General features: G+C 37.7%; 1 protein-coding gene across 1 annotated transcript in view; it reads left to right on the plus strand.

Annotated features, from left to right (window-relative positions):
- The window catches only part of mTor (serine/threonine-protein kinase Tor), a 704,297-nt gene that overhangs the window by 363,732 nt on the left and 322,160 nt on the right, over positions 1 to 18,405 (plus strand). The window contains exon 27 of the mRNA XM_090387576.1: positions 11,801 to 11,953. Within this exon, the coding sequence (XP_090243702.1) occupies positions 11,801 to 11,953 (153 nt within the window). The remainder of the gene's footprint in view (positions 1 to 11,800; positions 11,954 to 18,405) is intronic.

An 18,405-nucleotide genomic window follows, 5' to 3' on the forward strand; every position in this document is an offset into this window, starting at 1 on the left:
CTGCACAATTGCTCATTATACTCCTCAGTTTCATTAGGCCTATAACACACACCTACTTTCATTTTTCGTTTGCCAGTGCTTATTTCACACCAAACAGACTCAACACTGCATTGTCCACCAACATCAATTGAATGCACTTCCATAGATTTTATGTGTTTCTTAACTAACAACATAACCCCTCCTCCCTTCCTGGCCTGTCTATTCTTCCTGTACACATTGTACTCCTCAAATTCCAATTCTGCATTGCTTATATCTGTGTGACACCACTTCTCTGATATCCCAACGATATCTGCCTTTGATGTCTTGACTAGCACTTCAAGCTCATCAAATTTATTAACTATACTTCTAGCATTAGTGTACATGCAAGTATACTTGCACCTGTTCCTACCCTTAGTTACCCTAACACAGCCCATGTATTTACTTGTTCCACTATGACTCCCAGCAGTCCTGGAAATCTCCATTACCTTGCTTTCCAGGCTGCTGCTCATTCTAATAGAAGCAGTGCAAGAATCACTTTTGCCTCTGCCTGCGGCCACTGTTAACCTTTTAGTCTGTGTATCCCCCCCCAAGCTAGCAGTTTTCTGACCCACCTAATACTGCCTCGATAATGTCAGCATTCTGAACATTTACAGTTTTATTTTACTGTACTGTAGGTATGGTCTCCTTTGTGTTTTTGAAGGAAGCAGAAATTTTTAATGATTGAATCGAAAATTGAGATTTTAAACAGACTTTCAAAGAGAGAAAGTGGGTCTTCATTAGCAAAATTTTTTGAGGTTAGAAAGGCATCCATAACAGAAAATTTTAAAGTTCGCATCAAAACTTTATTCAGATAATGGTGCAAAAAAAAAAAAAAAAAAACCACTATGAGAACAGCTAATGACCCATCCCTCAAAGGTGCTGTTGAATTTTGCTGTAGGTAGGTTTTGGGAGCATCAGCAACTAAGGCTATATTGCTCCCTATATACTGTCTGTAAATTGCTCATGTTCTCTGGTTGATTTTCTGCTTTGCTGGACAAAAAACTATGCTGCCTATACCTGAGACTTACTAACTCAACCATGTTGTGAAAAAGGCCCATAAAAATTCCTCACTTCATTGACGGGACTTACTCTTTTTTCATCCGGTGTGGGGAGGATGATGATACTACCAAATGAGTCCATGACACCAACAATGTTGTCTATTTGTGGTTCATGCAGATGAAGATTAGAAGAACTCATATATGGCCTTTTGTTGTGTGAAAATGCATTAGATGGTCCCTCAGATTTTCTAGGCAATATGGGCTGGCTAGAAAATGGCACAGCAATAGAGAACTTCACATTGAAGGGGAAATTTTATCTTGTGATTTTGCTGCAGTGGAATCCTTTAAAAAAATTTTTCAATCTTATGGAAAGTAAAGAATATTCCATAGATGACGTATGCAATGCTGTCAAGATTGGAGTAAACTGAAAGTCACTGTCATGAAAATCTTTTGCATCTTGTTGTGAAACGATGCAAAATGAGTAAAGAGCAACTTACTGCAGTGGTTTGCACTAATGTCAATAGTACTTATGCTTTGTCATTGATTTCAACAGGAAAATCAAAACCCTGTTGTTTTAAAAATGTCTCCTGCCTTCCAGTGTTCCCACATGGGTAGCACAGTTTGTAGAATCGCCATCCTCCCTACACTGGGTGGAAAAGACCTGGGTTTGTCATCGAGTACCATCGATGACGAGAGGAATTTTTATGGGCCTTTTTCACATGGCTGAGTTAGTCAGTCTCAGGCAAGGATAACATGGTTTATTCTCCCAGAAACTTAGGTTTATCATTCAGCAAACAAAATCGATCCCAGAACACACTCAATTACAGACAATATATACAGAACATATGGCCTTAGCCACTGATGTGCCTAAAACCCAATAATAACGATAAAGCCTCCCTGTGAGTTATAGAGTGGAAAAAATGCATGGATGAACTGTTTACCAATTGGCTTACCAACAATTTTATTCCGAATGTAAAAAAGTATTGTGAACGAGAAAGCAAAATGGGCAAGGTCTTGCTTATATACAATGCACCATCATATCTTTCAGTGGAACATTAAACAAATTGTACGACAGATTCGGGGTTATGTTTATTCCACCAAACGTTACCACATTCCTGCAACCTATGGACCAGGGAGTGATCGAAAAGTTGAAGGGAATCTAGAAAAAACAAGTCTTGCATTATTTACTTTTAGCAGAAAGCATCACAGCCTTCTGCTAATACATGTGGAAATCTCCCACTGCGCAGAAATTAAAAAATGCATGGAAAAAACTAGCCTATTGTAGAAGAAACTTATGAGCAGAATCAAACTAAAGGAGATTTTTTTTTTTTTTTTTTTATTAACACACAACTGTATATACATTCTCTAATATACATTAATCATTTATATACAATATTTATATACAGATTTTATATACATTCTCTTATATATACTGTAGTCTTTCTGTACATTTGATTGTGTGTGTCCTGATAAGAAGGGTGGCTCCTAGACATAAGCCCATCTCCACCTTTTACTCCTGTAAAATCTCAGAACGTCTGCAAAACAGGCCTGAAAAAGAGTGTTATTTCAGGCCATTTCGCCACCAGGGATTAACCAACACCTGGATCAACCATTCTCGGAGTGTGCTGTAATGCACAAATCCCGCACCTACCGGAAGTAGTGCTATACTGGTAGGTGCCAACAATCCTGCCCCCAAGGCTTCCCAAACTTGGAGGCCAGCGAAAAAAAAAAAAAAAAAAAATTCCAACTAAGAACAATGTATACTTGTTGAGACAAAAGCAACATTATACAAATATTTACATGTAAATAGCAAATACATACACTTAGAATGACATTAACTTAACAATAACACTTAGAAACGTTAACCTGTTTCTACACCCAAAAGAGAAAGTGCAATACTATTGACTATATAATATCGGTGTTTAGATACACCATAGACACTCTTAAAAAAACTACAAAGTAGTTGTTGTGGGCATCATTTGCTCTTTCTCATATTGTGCTCTGCCTTCACGACGAGTTGCCATGATACTGCACTACCTCAAATAAGTAACGCTTCACTAATAGAGAAGACTATTGTTACTTATTCTCAGTGAGTACCACCACCCAGACATGTTTCAAGGCTATTGGCCTATCATCAGTGGGCCTTTCTTATGAGAAAGGGCAAATGATGCCCACAACAACTACTTTGTAGTTTTTTTAAGAGTGTGGTGTATCTAAACACCGATATTATATAGATATTAAACTCTTAAAGTATTATGCCAAGTGCATTTAATTATTTTAAATATTATCTTATACACCTTTTGGCATCTCTCATATTGTGTAATTAACTTCTCAACTGGGTCGTCATGTCTGCAATACTAGGGTACCTGCCCACCCACTGATGATAGGCCAATAGCCTTGAAACATGTCTGGGTGGTGGTACTCACTGAGAATAAGTAACAATAGTCTTCTCTATTAGTGAAGCGTTACTTATTTGAGGTAGTGCAGTATCATGGCAACTCGTCGTGAAGGCAGAGCACAATATGAGAAAGAGCAAATGATGCCCACAACAACTACTTTGTAGTTTTTTTAAGAGTGTCTATGGTGTATCTAAACACCGATATTATATAGATATTAAACTCTTAAAGTATTATGCCAAGTGCGTTTAATTATTTTAAATACTATTGACATAAAGTTTCCAGGTCTGAGGCTCCCAAGCCCAGATGCAATCAAGCAAAACTCCCAACATACACTGCCAGTTCATTTTCTGATAGGTTCCTTATAATTGATCTCTTAGAGAACACTGCAGCAGCAAAAACCTGCAATGCCTGAAAATTAGACACTCCGTTCACAAACTCCTGCATGTTGTTTTCAGCTAGGTCGGGAATCAGTTCGAAAAGACGACGCCTCTCAACATTATAAAATGGGCAATGAAACAGTGTATGCAGCCAAGTTTCTGCCTCACCACAAGAACACCATGGATCTGGCTCCAGATCCCATAAACATAATTTGTCTCGAAAGGACCCATGTCCTGTCAGCACATAGTTGGTGAACATTGAAGGACAAAACCACGACGAAACTGTTTTAGAAGTAGCAAAGTCCGCAGCAGGAATAATATTCCTAGTTATTACTCCCACCTCCGACGAAATCCACCGATTCCTCCAAATCTCTATTAGTTCATTCCAGATTCTAAGTTTCTCCTCCTTAACACTGGCATCCAGGTTGATGGAAATGTCCAAATAATTAGCAGGGATTTCCTTTCTCATAGCATATAACATTCCACGATATGCAATGTAGAGATCAAGAGGAATAGATCCAGCAATTACCTGTAGCGCAGCCGTAGATACCGTCCTCGGGGCATGCAATAGGGCCAACAACATAGATCTTTGTAATGACATGAGTTTGTTTTTTATTTTTACTTTAATCACTGATCCCGACCACACAAAACTAAAGGAGATGTGGACATGTGGACATGTGTTTTTGTAAAGGGCGGCTCCTAGAACGTGAGTTCAACTCCGCCTCGTATCTCTGTGAAGAACAGTATCACTACAAATGGGCCAGATGTGTGTGACGTTGGTTTGTGTGTATTATGTGTGTGTTCTGTTGTTCTGTTCTGGCCTCTTGGCTACCCAGAAGCATCAGTCACCTGGATAGATGATTCTGGGTACTCGTCCACACCACGGGAAGGTGGGCCAGTCCCAATGGAGCACATACTGTCTCGATACGAGACTCTGAACCACCTGATGTTGCCAAAAGGTGGGCCAGATTTCTCTGGGGGCCCACTCCAGAGAGGGAAAAAAAAAATAAATAAAATAAAAATTAAATAAACTAAAAACAGAAACAAAATGTATTTCCCGTGGTGCAAAAAAGACAAAAAAAAAAATAAATAAATAAATAAATAAAATAAAATAAAATAAATTTAAAAAAAAATAATAATAATAATAAATAAAAAAAATAAATAAAATAAAATAATAATAATAAACAAATAAATAATTATAATAATTCCCCGTGGTGAAAAATAAAATATATTAAATAAATAAATAAATAAAAAAATAAAATAAAATAAAAAAATAATAATAATAATAAAAAATAAAAAATAAAATAAAAAAAAAAAAAACTAAAGGAGATGAGGGACAAATGCTGAATGAGATAATAAACTTGTTTTAGTCAATCCCTGGGTTTGAAGATTGTGATAAGGCGATGCAAAGGTATGGCCAGAAAATGATGCTGATTCTACAGGGTTGCCTGTTTTAAATGAAAATTAAACTGTAAATATGAAAGAAACTGGTGCTTCTGAAAATGATACAGACAACAAAGAAAATGATGTCAACATGGCCTACACATGCCAAGGCATTCGCCACACTAGAGACTGCGATGGCTTGGTTCAACTTGTAGGAGGGTTTTAGTTGCATCAGTGACATGTGGCATATTGCTCAGGGTATACTGTTTGTAGATTGTATTTTGGGTTGATTTTCTGTTTGCTGGATGAAAAAACCCGAGATTTCTGGGAGAAAGGCAGGCTAACTCAGTCATGCTGTTGAAAAAGGCCCATAAAATTCATGAGGGAGGATGGTGATTCTACTAACTATGCTACCCATGAGGGCCAGGTATAAGCAACAAACTGAATGCTGTCCAACTGAACTACTCTTGCTGAAAAGAGAGAGATCTAGTAGCAAAGAAACGAAATTCGAAAATTATGCAGCAAAAAATAAGTAATTATTTTTGTTAAAGGCCTATACATATGTGTTTTTGTGGCCAAAAGTTCCATTTGTTTTGTTACCTATGAATAAAAATATGTAAGTACAACTTAGTGTTTTTATTTCTGAACTTACTAAATCTTTTTTTTGTAGTCTCCAGAACAGTATTTTTGATAATTGCTAAAATTTGAACAAATCAAGTCCAAACAACCCTCATTCCCAATTAGTTTGGATTACCTACACTCTATTGTGTACTTCCAGAAAAAAAAAAAAAAAAAAAAAAAAAACACAGCAGCTGCACTCTATCAGGCCATAAGGAAGATAGACAAGTGGCGTACCCCACTCAACCTAAGCGAGGAGTCTCCTGCCCAGACGACACAATCAAAGCTAGAAAGATGGGCAAAGAAGACACTACAATGACCTCCATGAAGACCACATAGACAAAATGGCTTCCAGTGCATGGCACATGAGCGGGACGCTCTTCCCCGAGACTGAAGGATTTGTGCTTGGCATTCAAGACCAGATAATCAACGCCAGAAACTATAGAACATTGCCAAGGAGTCTGGAGTGTCAGATGACACATATGGATAATATCAGCCGGCCTCAGAAACGATCCAAGACATCAGTGCAGGATGCAACGTGATCACTCAGACTGAGTACACTCAGACATTGCCATTGATTTCAACTAGGTAGCCAGGATAATACATCAGAAGCTAGCAAGGAAATACCAACTGATCAAAGAAAGTGTACTGTATTACAAGTACAATTCTCAGGCAGTACCAGAGACCCCAATCCACAAGCTGTACTGGGACCGCCCAATAATAACGGATAAGACAATCCCGCACAACAGACCGGACATAATCTTTGTCGACAAGAGGGAAAAGGCTACCTATCTGATTGACATAGTGGTGCCCAACACTGTCAATCTCCAGAAAACCCATGAGGAAAAGATCAGGAAATACACAAACCTAAGACACGAGTTCAAAGAGATGTGGCATATGCAACAAGTAAAACCATCCCGATCATCATGTCAACCACTGGTCTGGTGCCAAAGACCCTACATAACACCCTAGCAGCAATAGGTCTCCCAGAGAACACCTACAAGGAACTCCAGAAAATCACAATCCTGACAACACCTGTAGGATAGTCAGAGTTCCTCAAGCAACAGTAACACAAGACATAATAACCACCCTGCGTACTTGGTAGCAGTACCCGTCATGGAGTGGAAGCCCCCAAACTGGAAGAAATAATATGAGCAACAATAATAATAATACCTGTATACTCTCTCTCACCTGATGTATGTCTATGACATCAAACTCCAACAGCTATTTTGGAACACTGAAGAGTTCAGCTGACATCAGGATACAACTTAGCCCAGACAAATGCAAGACCCATGGATGACATCACGGACATCCAGTCGGACAAAACTATCAACTGAAGACTGGTGAAGAGATTGAAGCTATGATGGAGGGAGAGACACAGATATCTATGGATGATTCAGGCCCACCAGTTAGAACACTAGGAGATCAAGGTCTGCCTGTCTGAGAAGTGCTATCAGAGACTGAGATGCCTGTTGAAATCAAAGCTGAATGACGGGATCATGGTCACAGCCATAAACACTTACACAGTCCTAGTACTAACGTACTCCTTTGGAATCATAGGTTGCACCAACACCAAGCTGGAGGAGATTATGAATCGACCGACCAGGATAATGATGACCAATAGCTGCTAACAACATCCGAAGTTGTCCATTGAGAGACTGACCATAGTCCGTAAAGAAGGTGGGAAGGGATTGACTGACCTCATTGAACAAGAAAAGAAGGCGATTAAGAACCTGTTGGATTACTTCCAGGAAAACAGCACGAATCTACATAGAAAGATGGACAAACAGCACACAACACTCAACCTAAACTAGAATGAAAGGATGAAAGAAACCGAGACAGAAAGATGGGCAAAGAAGACACTCCGTGGCAGACACCACAATGACCTCCATCAAGGCTGCATAGATAAGATGGCTTCCAATGCTTGGCTCATGAAAGGAAAGCTCTTCCCTGAGACTGAATAATTCATGCTTGCCATCCAAGATCAGATAATCAACACCAGGAACTACAGAAATATGTTGCTAAGGTCCCTGGAGTAGCAGATGACACATGTTGTCGATGCCACCTGTCCCCAGAAACAATCCATCACATCACCGCAGGATGTGGGTTGATCACCCTGACGGAGTACACTCACAGACATAACCAGATGGCCAGGATAACACATTAGAAGCTAATGCAAAAATGCCATCTAATCAAAGAAAGTTTACTGTATTAAAAGTACGAGCCTCAGGCTGTACTCTACTCACAGACTATACATGATGATTCTGCACAACAGAACACATCTTCCTGTTGTCGACAAGAAGGAAATGGCTGTCTACCTGATCGATGTAATCTTGCCCAACACTAGCAATTTACAGAAAATATATGAGGAAAAGATCAGGAAGTACTCAGACCTAAGACTGGAAATCAAAGATATATGGCATAATGAACAAGTAATGACCATCCTGATTATGATGTCAATTGTTGGCATGGTGCAAAGAACCTTTATAAGAACCTTGGAGCAATAGGCCTCCCAGAGAACACTTGTATGGAACTCCAGAAAGCCGCAGTCCTGAACACCTGTAGGATAATAAGAGAGCTCTTCAACCAACAGTAATAATAACAATAATATTAGTAACCAGATAAATAACCAACCCAAGCACTTGGTACCAGTACCTGTTATGTGGTGGAAAAAACCCCATAGAGGAAAAAAAGTTCTTTATAATAATCTCTCTATACATTAAAAATGTTTTCCTACTAGTGATATTTATTTGAGCCAATGGGAGAAGAGGGCAAGGCAATTACATCACTACAAATGCAATTAATTATTGCCAACTGCCTCCATAACGTTCACCAACCTCGTGCACATGCTTCTATTTGTCTAACATTTGATGTTCCTTTGTAACGTTTTTTGTATATTAATGAATATTGTATATTTGTAAATACAATAATTTAGTATTTTGTAAATACAGTAAACCCCCGCTATTCGCGGGGGTTACGTTCCTGAGAAATGTTGTGAATACCGAAAATGCGAATACTGAGTTATGGCTCCCATAGTAATAAAGGAGTTCCGTTCAAAAGTATGAAATATATAAGAAAAACTAGTCTAAAATTTTGTCTATGTATGTATTATATGTACCTTCATAATATGACTATGTACATAGACAGTACATAGTGAAATGCAAGCATATGGCATCAAAATGAAAATAAGAAACAATTTAATATTAAATGTAATATTTATTAGAAATTTCAAACAAATCTTTCAAACCAGCGCCTTTGCTAGCAATAAAATTTATCCCGCCAGTGTTAGCACCAGTTTCGCTAAAGTGTTGATAAAGGAGTTTTGCCTTTTCACGGATGATGAGTGAACTTAATGGAATTTTATTTTGAGTTCGGTCTTCTATCCACAGATTTAAAGTGTTTTCCATTTTTTCTAATTTAACATCACGAGTTACACAGCAAATTTTTGAAGCAATTAGTGCGTTTTCACGGACTCTACGGCAGATTTTTTCTTCCGATTTTTTGATTGATCGTACCGTTGACTCATTCATTTTATAATGTTTTGCCACTGAGGAGACACTTTCACCATTAGAAATTTTATCTAATAACTCAATTTTATTCGCTAATGTCATCACCTTCTTTGATATTTTCACATTTCTCTTGTTATTCGTAGCCATATTTTTTTTTTTTTTTTTTTGGCAGTTGTTGGCGCATAGGCTTCTGTGGCCATAATGCACCTCCCAAGGTTTTTGCAGTACTTTGATCCAAGCCCAAGGCGGGAATCGAACACACGACCTTTGGGTTGCAAGGCAGGCACTTTACCCACCCGGCTAGCCCGGTCGGCCCATATTTTTGTAGGGGTTAGAAAGAACTTGTCCACAATAAATAAATAAAATAAATATATTTTCTGTTTATACTCCGGCACGACAACCAAGTCAGTAGAGTTTACAATAAATCGTCAATACAAATATTTATCGTATTTAGAAGTCACGGGCTTGAACCCGGGTCCACTCAAGGAACGCGTGCTATGCACTCTCGCATTGGGCTACGTCAGGCCTAAGTCACTTTCTTCCGTTAACACACTCGAAAAAGTCTGTTTTACACTGCAAAATGGTAGATTTATCATTTTTGTAAGCATATCAATTTATAAATTGATAAATTTATTCAATTTATAAGCATATAAATTAAAAGCAAACTACGAAACCTTCCATGACAAGTGCATAACACATACTGAACAAGGATTAGCGAGAAACATCCACGCTCACGATTTTGTCACCCTTCTCCCCCCACCCACTGAGCGCTGTTTTGACCGGGAAAGATAATTGTAGCCACGCCCATGTTTTTTAAAGCGCTGGGAAAATATTCACGGCGCTTTAAAATTCACATTTTTTTTGCGAAACCGCGAATACAGATACCGTGAATAGCAGGGGTTTACTGTATTTTAAATATTTGTGTAGTTTATAAATATTTCAATAAAATATTTTAGCCCTGCTCTTTGGGATGCAACATTATTCCTTATGCATTATGAAACCCTAAACAAATGGCCTTTTCCTAAGTGACCTATGTAAATGCACCTAAATAATTATATTGTGATATTTATTTCACCTTGAGAATGTCGTGCACTACAAATGCACAGGTAAATAATTACATAGGTCATTTCCTGATTAGATATCGATCATAGTGACAGTGTTTTTTGTCTGGCAGCACCTGGGGGTCTCCCCCAACTCTGCATTTTTACTCTGTGTAGAATACAATACTCTACATAAGGCCAGGGTTAGTATGTGTTTTGTGAAGTATTAATGTGGGTTGTGTTGTTCCTGTGGCCACCTAGCCTGTGGTTCTGTGGAGAGCCACTACCATCCCTAGTTTACATCACTGCCCCAGGGAGGTGGGCCAGGACACATTAGGAGAGAAGAAAGCTCTGGCAGGGTGAATCCTGGTGTAGCCTAGGCATCCAAGGAGAGCCAAAAAAAAAGGGGAAAAAAAAAAAAAAGAAAAAAAAAATTATTGGAAAGGAAATAATGGGGAGATAGGAAGAGGGTGGGATAAAAGGAGCAGAGAACAGAGGGGGACAATAGTTGAGGCACTTGCCTGATTTGAAAGAGGAGACAGTAAAAGGACCTCTGGTACAGGACACCCATCCTGGTCCTGATGGTGGGAGTTCAAAGTGGGTGGTGGGGTGAGCCACCACGCAAAAGGGGATAGGGACCACGCAGGGTGGGGGAAGGAGACTCAACTACCCCAGGTGATAGGAATTAAAGAACATAGGGAAAGAGATGCTATGGTGGAGCGTGCTTTTTTCAGCTCTTTCCCACGCTGGCCTGGGGTTATCCTAATGGCCAGTGTCAGCATCCCACACCAAGCCAGCTAGGAAAAGCTACAGCATAGTGTCAGCTATGCTGTAGCTATTTTATTTTATATATTAGATTAGATATCAATCAGTGCATTTCGACAGGTGTGTCTTTTAAGAAAAGACACACTGTCCTGCCTCTACATATTACATAGAAAGGCATGCACAGGGGTTGGTGTTCAAAGCAAGCAGGGGGCCAAGCCTCCTAGCAATAATATTTTTTAAAAAAATGGAGTGGTGGAAATTTTTTACTTCATTACGGAAAATTTGTTTGCCTTTCAGGTCATTATAATGAATGTAAAATAGCATTGTGTTTGTGGGAAATCAGCCACAAACTACTAAATGGTCATTATAATATGCTGGGACATTAAAAGGAGGGTTGCTGTGAAGAGATTTTGATTGTATTTCTATTTACAGCAGTCTTCCATCTGTCATCATTCCATGTTATTATGCTTATGCATAATTTTCTTCATATCCTATATATTTTTTTTAAGAGTACAAGCACTTTGTATTTATTTTAAAAGCTGCTGAATAAAGCCAGAACTTTATTCATAATATTTCAATTATATCACAAATATTCAGTAACTTACGCAATTTATACATTGTTAATAGCCTGAATATTTTACTAGTCTGTTGTTGTATATGTCCTTAGAGTGAATTTCTTTGTTTTTGTGAAAGGGCACAACAATTGCTGAAGAGGAAGGAGATTCTTTGATGTGTGCTAAGAAGCGTTCACATTCCAGGTCACACGATCATGATCCATCCTCAGTTTCAGGGGACAGCACAGCAACCATTAAAAAGTTGCATGTCAGCACCATAAATCTACAAAGGGTTAGAGAAGTTTATATTTATGAAAAATTAAGGATAATCACTGGATTAATAGATATCTAACAGCATGAATTAAATATAAATTCATCTCTCGTGCATAGGAGAATTTTCATCTAGACATTTCTTTATATAATTGGGTGAAAGTTTTGAATTTCATGTTTAGATGGGATTAATTATTGTCATTTTTGATTTACTATTTCTAATTTTAAATTTTGTTAAATTACTATTAAAAATAGGAATTTAACAAAATTTATGGACAATTATATAATTGTCCATATATTTTTGGTATGCAGGCTGAATGATTTAGGTATGTTTCTGTGTTATTGGGTCAGTTTTGGCACAAAGATACTAGTTATGTTAATTTTTAGGTGGTTTTCGGCAAAACAAACTGACATTTTAACCTGTAAGAGGTTACTTTCTTTTAGCCAGCAAGTGGTTGATTGTTGGAACAAGTTTCTCTCACAGATAGATGAAGCTGACATTTTGAATAAATTCAAAGGTCAACTGGATAGTTACTTCTGTGAGGAGGGAAGCATATAATTTGCATTTTTTTTATCTACTTAGTTTTGTTTTGTTTTTTTGGGCATTGCAGAAAAGCCTGTGGCTTCCATGCACTATATGACAAATACTAACTATTACTTAGTGTTAATATACTATTTTCAATTGCTGTTAAAAAAAATATTTCATTATTTATTATATCTTATTAAATATCTAAATTTTTTGCAGTTTCATTACAGTTTACAATATTACAGTTTTATTTTTTTTATTCTTATGATAGCTTGTATTTGGCATTTATTTAGATTAGCCTTGCATTTTATTTCAGAATTAAGGACTGTGCACAACTAAAACACATTAGTTTATCTTTGAGATAAACAAATGAGTTTATCTTTTTATCTTTGTAAAACTTCAGTTGTACTGCACAGCCTACACCAAATCTCAAGGGTTCCACTTTAGTATGTTTAAATTGTTTTGAAGAAAAGTTTACAGGACCTTCCCAATTTATGTAATACTCGACTTACGCAACTTCTACTTTATGTAAGTTTTTGCCGGCTGGTGCAAACTAAAAATAATATGGAAACTTATTTTGCATCTGTAGAGATAAATGGAGGTATTGTGAAAATATCGTAACGTAAAACCAATAACATATTGTTTTTTTTTGTAATTCGTTCCAAGCCCTTGGAATTTGAAAATTTCACTATATTACTAAGCTGTTTATCTCTCTAAAAGGTCATATTATAATGGAAATTGCACCACACTTTCATCGTTATCATATGTTCCCCTTATAAGAATCAATTTTGAACGCCTTTCTGATATTTTTCTAAAGCACGTTTCTGAAGGTCATGACCAAAAAACAATAAAAACAATTTGCAATTTTCTGTTAGTGCAATCTATTATAAATGGGTAGTAAACTCGATCTTATTGCATTTGCGATAATCCCGATAACTGGAATTCTATGGGTTTTTACATTACAGTATTATGGTGAAAAATGTTCCCCTTAACTGAAATCTACAGTCATATATAAAACAAATTTTCAGAAACTTTTCTTCGTTCCTATTTATATATTACAATTGAGAAAGCAAAGGGACCAATGGAAAATGCAAGTGCTGGCAGTGCCAGGAAACAAAACAAAATTGATTTAGAAATGAAGATGAAAATGATTAAGAAGTACGAAGCAGGACAAAGTTTGTCCTCTATTGCAAGGGAATTAGGTCTCACTGCTTCAACAGTGAATACTATTTTTAAGGAACAGAGCACATATAAAAGACATGTTAAAAGATCAATGCATTTAAGAGGAACAGTGATCACAAAACAGTGTTCAAGTGCTATATCGAAGATGGAATAGCCATTAATAATAGGGATGGAAAATCAGATTCAGAAGAGAGTGCCTTTGAGTCTAATGACCATTCAAGCAAAAGTAACAAGTATTTATGAAGATATTAAGGATGAGTACAGCAAACCGCAAGCCAAGTTCGTGGCAAGCAATGGGTGGTGTAATAGGTTCAAGCATTGCTCTGGTTTCCAAAACATTAAAGTATGCAGTGAAGTCACCATGCCTGTTCTGCAGCTGCAGAGAAATTTTGTGATGTGTTGGAAAAAATTATTGATGAAGGTGGCTATTCAATGCAGCAAATTTTTAACGTTGATGAGACTCCTCTGTATTGGAAAAAAATGCCGGATAGAACATACATTGCCAAAGAGGAAAAGACAATGCTAGGTTTCAAGGTTTCAAAAGATAGGGCCACACTCTTGCTTGGGACAAATGCAGCGGGAGATTACAGATTAATACCACTGCTTGTGTACCATTCTGGAAATCTTCGTGCATTTAAGGGCATGAATAAAGCCACCCTAACCGTGCATTTCCAGTCAAACCAGAGAGCACGGATAACAATATCTCTCTTTTATTGGTTTAAATGCAGCTTCATTCCCAAGGTTTAAAAATATTGTAAAGACAACGACGTTCCTTTCAAGATTTTGCTTCTATTAGATGTGCAGTGGACATCCTACACATCTAGATGATTTCAATTCGAACGTGAGAGTCATATTTCTACCACCAAACATTTGCTCAGGCATTGTCTGCAGTAGACGGTGAGAAAAATTTTACATTAAGAGACTTTTGGAAATCTTACAATATTTACTATGCCATCTTAAACATTAATAAGGCCTGGGTGGAAATTACTAAAAGTTGTTTAAATGGCACACGGAAGAAAATATGCCCACGGCACGAAAAAGGCTTCAAAGGGTCTGAAAAAGATAAATCATATGAAAAGGTTGCAGAGCTATTTCAATTACTAGTTGTTGCCAAAACATGGAGGAGTTAATAGAGGAAGAAGAGAAGGAATTATTATTATTATTATTCATATGGTGTAAGGAAGCCTGAGGCTTAAGCTGCACCAGCCAAAAAAAATTCCCGAGTTACCCTGAGAGAGAGAGAGAGAGAGAGAGAGAGAGAGAGAGAGAGAGAGAGAGAGAGAGACAGAAGTAGAAAGCAATCACCAAAAAAGAGAAGAATGATGATATCCAGCTCTGGCCGCAGGGTGTGCCAAGCCCATACTCACCAGCTGTGAGCCCCTGGGGTGATTATCTAACAAAGAACTTATTGACTTGCAGGCAGCAATAGTGAAAGAAGGAAATGCTGACGAAGCTCAAGATGAACCAAATGAGGAGCCGAGACATTTCATCACCAAAGAGAGATGGCAATGGTATTTCATGAAATTGCATCAGCAATGGCAAGGTTTGAGAAGATAGGCACCTCCGTAGCCAGGTGGGAAGGAACAGCAGTGCGTAGCACACGCTTCTTGATTAGACTGGGGTTCGAGCCCGTCACCACCAAATACGGAGGATGCGGAAAAGTCAGGGAATGACCACCGCATATCTTGGAGCAATATGGCCTTAGTTGCTAATGCTCCTAAAAACCAAAATAACAAACAATAACAAACAGTTTGAGAAGATGGATCCTGACAGCGAACAATTCTTAAAAGTTAAAAGAGGGGTGAATGATATGCTTGCTTGCTTGCTACAAAGAAATCAACAATGAAAAGAAAAAGGCCACCATCCAGTCATCCATTAATGTGTTCTTTTGTAAGGTTGAGCTGCTGACCCCTTCTAAATTTCCACAGTCCTCAACCTCCACATCGGCGTACTTATCAGCTGAAGATGTCGATTCTGGCAACGATGCTCGAGAGTTAAAACCTACTGACATTATGCTTGTCTCCTCTCTTTTTTTGTAATTTTATAATTTTGAAATTTTTTTTTAAATTGCATGCTTTTGTAATTTTTCCTGTGCATGAGATAAAAAATTGAATAAATACAATAAATAATTCTGTTTACATGTTCATTGAATATTTCTTTTTTGATTCAATCAATTCAATGAGCACAATTGCGAGTGCTGTACAAGCATGAGGGAAATTCCAACTTATGTAGAGTTCCACGGAATGGAACCCTTACATTAATCGGGGAGTGGCCATGTAACCTTTTAATGGAGTGTTGGTACTAGTTTACTAATACCAACAAACTTAGTTTACTAGTTTACTTCATTGAATCAAGCATCGAAAATGACATGCTTCTTTCTTGGATAAAAAAGTGTTACATAAGCAAATGCATTAGTGTTTATTATACACCATTATTAAAAAAAGAGCATGTGTACCTGTATGCACTAAAGAGATTTTATTTTATGTGGAAACATCCTTGGCTTGGATGAGGTTAAAGGGGTTTAGTATAAAAAGAATCCGACCACATTTAAAATTTTAAAGCATTTATTTATTTTTGATAGTTTCATGAATTTGAGGTTGCAATACATGTTCAGTAGGTAATTTACTTGCAATTGGTTTGTGAAAACTAAAAACATGATACATACATTTGAGATTATAAAGAGTGTAAATGTCTTTGACACAGCATCAATTTTAGTTCCATGATTAGTAGATGATACAGATCTGGAAGTATTTAATATTAGTCCAAATTTATTTTCTAAGAAATCAGTCAAAGGTTTGGATTGAGTATCTGCGAAATTAATGTTCAAATCTCCACTAAGTATCATTGGTATTCGGTCGCATTTTTTGTGAGAAAATTGTTGTTGCAGTTCAGCTCCTTCAGTTGTGTAAGGAATTGAAATGAAATGGATGAATTCAGTGATGTGGTTGATCTTTTGGTTAGGTGAAATGTAAATGATTACTGACAATATTATTTGACCATCAGGAAGATGGTCAAACGATACTGTTTGTTCTTTAAGCTTTCAGTCGCAACTTTACTCTGAAATACAATAATTTTAATATTGTACACTTTGAGTCTGTTGCTGCTTATAATTTAGGGTGATGAAACCAGATATGAAGGATAAAAATAGTTCCTGGAGATGGGGGGGGGGGTCTCGTTTCAAGTTTTTGAGGGTGCTCGAGTCGTGGAAGAGGACAGTCAGTGGCTGCTGTAAAGGGATAAGTATTGTTAAATTTTTACCATAAAAAAAAAAAAAGGTAAACTGCAGCCATTATCAACCCACTGCAGGATGGAAGCTTCCTCAACAATTCATGCTGAGGGACATGGACCATAATCTACCATGCCGGTCCACTCCGGGTTGGCAGATCGACCATATTTAGCAGAAAGGGGCTTGAACCCCAGTCTACTCAAAGAGCGTGTGCTACTGCACTACTGCTCCTGACCACTCGGCTACAGAGGCCTTTCATTAATTAACATAGTATGTTGTATTTTACAGCGATATTAAATAGGTTTAGTAGCATTTATTAGCTTCTTATTTTGAATTTAACCACGGTTTTTGGAAGTTACGACTCCCGGTGTTGGCGTCAATATTGTTGAACTAGCCGCCATATTGTAGTCGATAAGAAATAGCTTAACGTATATATATATATCTCAAACTGATAGAGTAAGATATAAAGTAAAACTAGATAGTGTAATAAAAAGCACTGTATTAGAAATCTGTTAGCTTATTATAGTATTATCAATTAATCAAAAATAATATTAATCTTATTAAAATTCATTGTTAATTAAATTGTATTTAAATGGAAATCATTACCCAGACTAGAGCTGCAAAACAAAGATCACAGACTAGCGAGAGTGCTGTGACGCGGGAGTAAAAACGAAGGGGGCGAATCTCCTACACATCATAGTCTCAAAAAATGTGCGAAATGTGAAATGTTTGCCGACCTTTCTAAAAGAGGACATGATCTAGCCAAGGAGGATGCCTTTGTGTGTGTGTGCTATGTATGTAGAGTGTCAAGAAATTAGGCACCAACTCAGTGTTCTGATGGGTGTCTATGAGAGCTTCAGGTGTAGGGTAAATACCCTCGAAGAATTTATGAGAGGCTCATCCAGCTCTCAGCTGCCCAGCTCAACGACAGAGCTCATTCCTGTGCATCAGGCGAAACAGAGGCAATCTCCAAGGCAGAATGTGCTGGTCCCAAAGGAACTAGTTATTGTTGGTGACTCTATTGTCAGGGGAGATGGGGAAGATACTATGCAAGAAGGATAGGTGGAACAGGACCAGAGTATGTCTGTCAGGGGCAAATGTTGATGACATTGTAGAGCAGTTATCATCTTTTAAGGGCACAAAAGGTGAGGTTGTTGTACACGTTGGAACTAATGACATTAAGAGTAAGAGATCTGCAGATTTACTCAACAAGTACAGGTCAATGTTGAAAAAAAGTCAAGAGTTAGGATTGAATGTGAAAGCATGTGCAATTTTGCCCAGACACGATAGGAGGGAGTATATGATGAGAGCCTTGTCGATTGTGCAAGCCTCAAAGGGTAGAATTTTTTTCAGCCTAGTCTGTGCTTGTTGACAGGAGGGACTGCTTCTACAGAGATGGGCACACTTAAATAGAAAGGGTGCAAGAATATTTGCTGATGCTATCGAGGCAGTGTTAGGTGGGTCCGAAAACTGCTAGCTTGGGAGGGATACACAGATTAAAAGGTTAACAGTGGCTGCAGGTAGAGGCAAAAGTGATTGA

The sequence above is a fragment of the Mastigoproctus giganteus genome, chromosome 13 (genome assembly GCF_048544385.1).
Source record: "Mastigoproctus giganteus isolate SK-2022 chromosome 13, ASM4854438v1, whole genome shotgun sequence".
In the NCBI taxonomy this organism is placed as follows: domain Eukaryota; kingdom Metazoa; phylum Arthropoda; class Arachnida; order Uropygi; family Thelyphonidae; genus Mastigoproctus; species Mastigoproctus giganteus.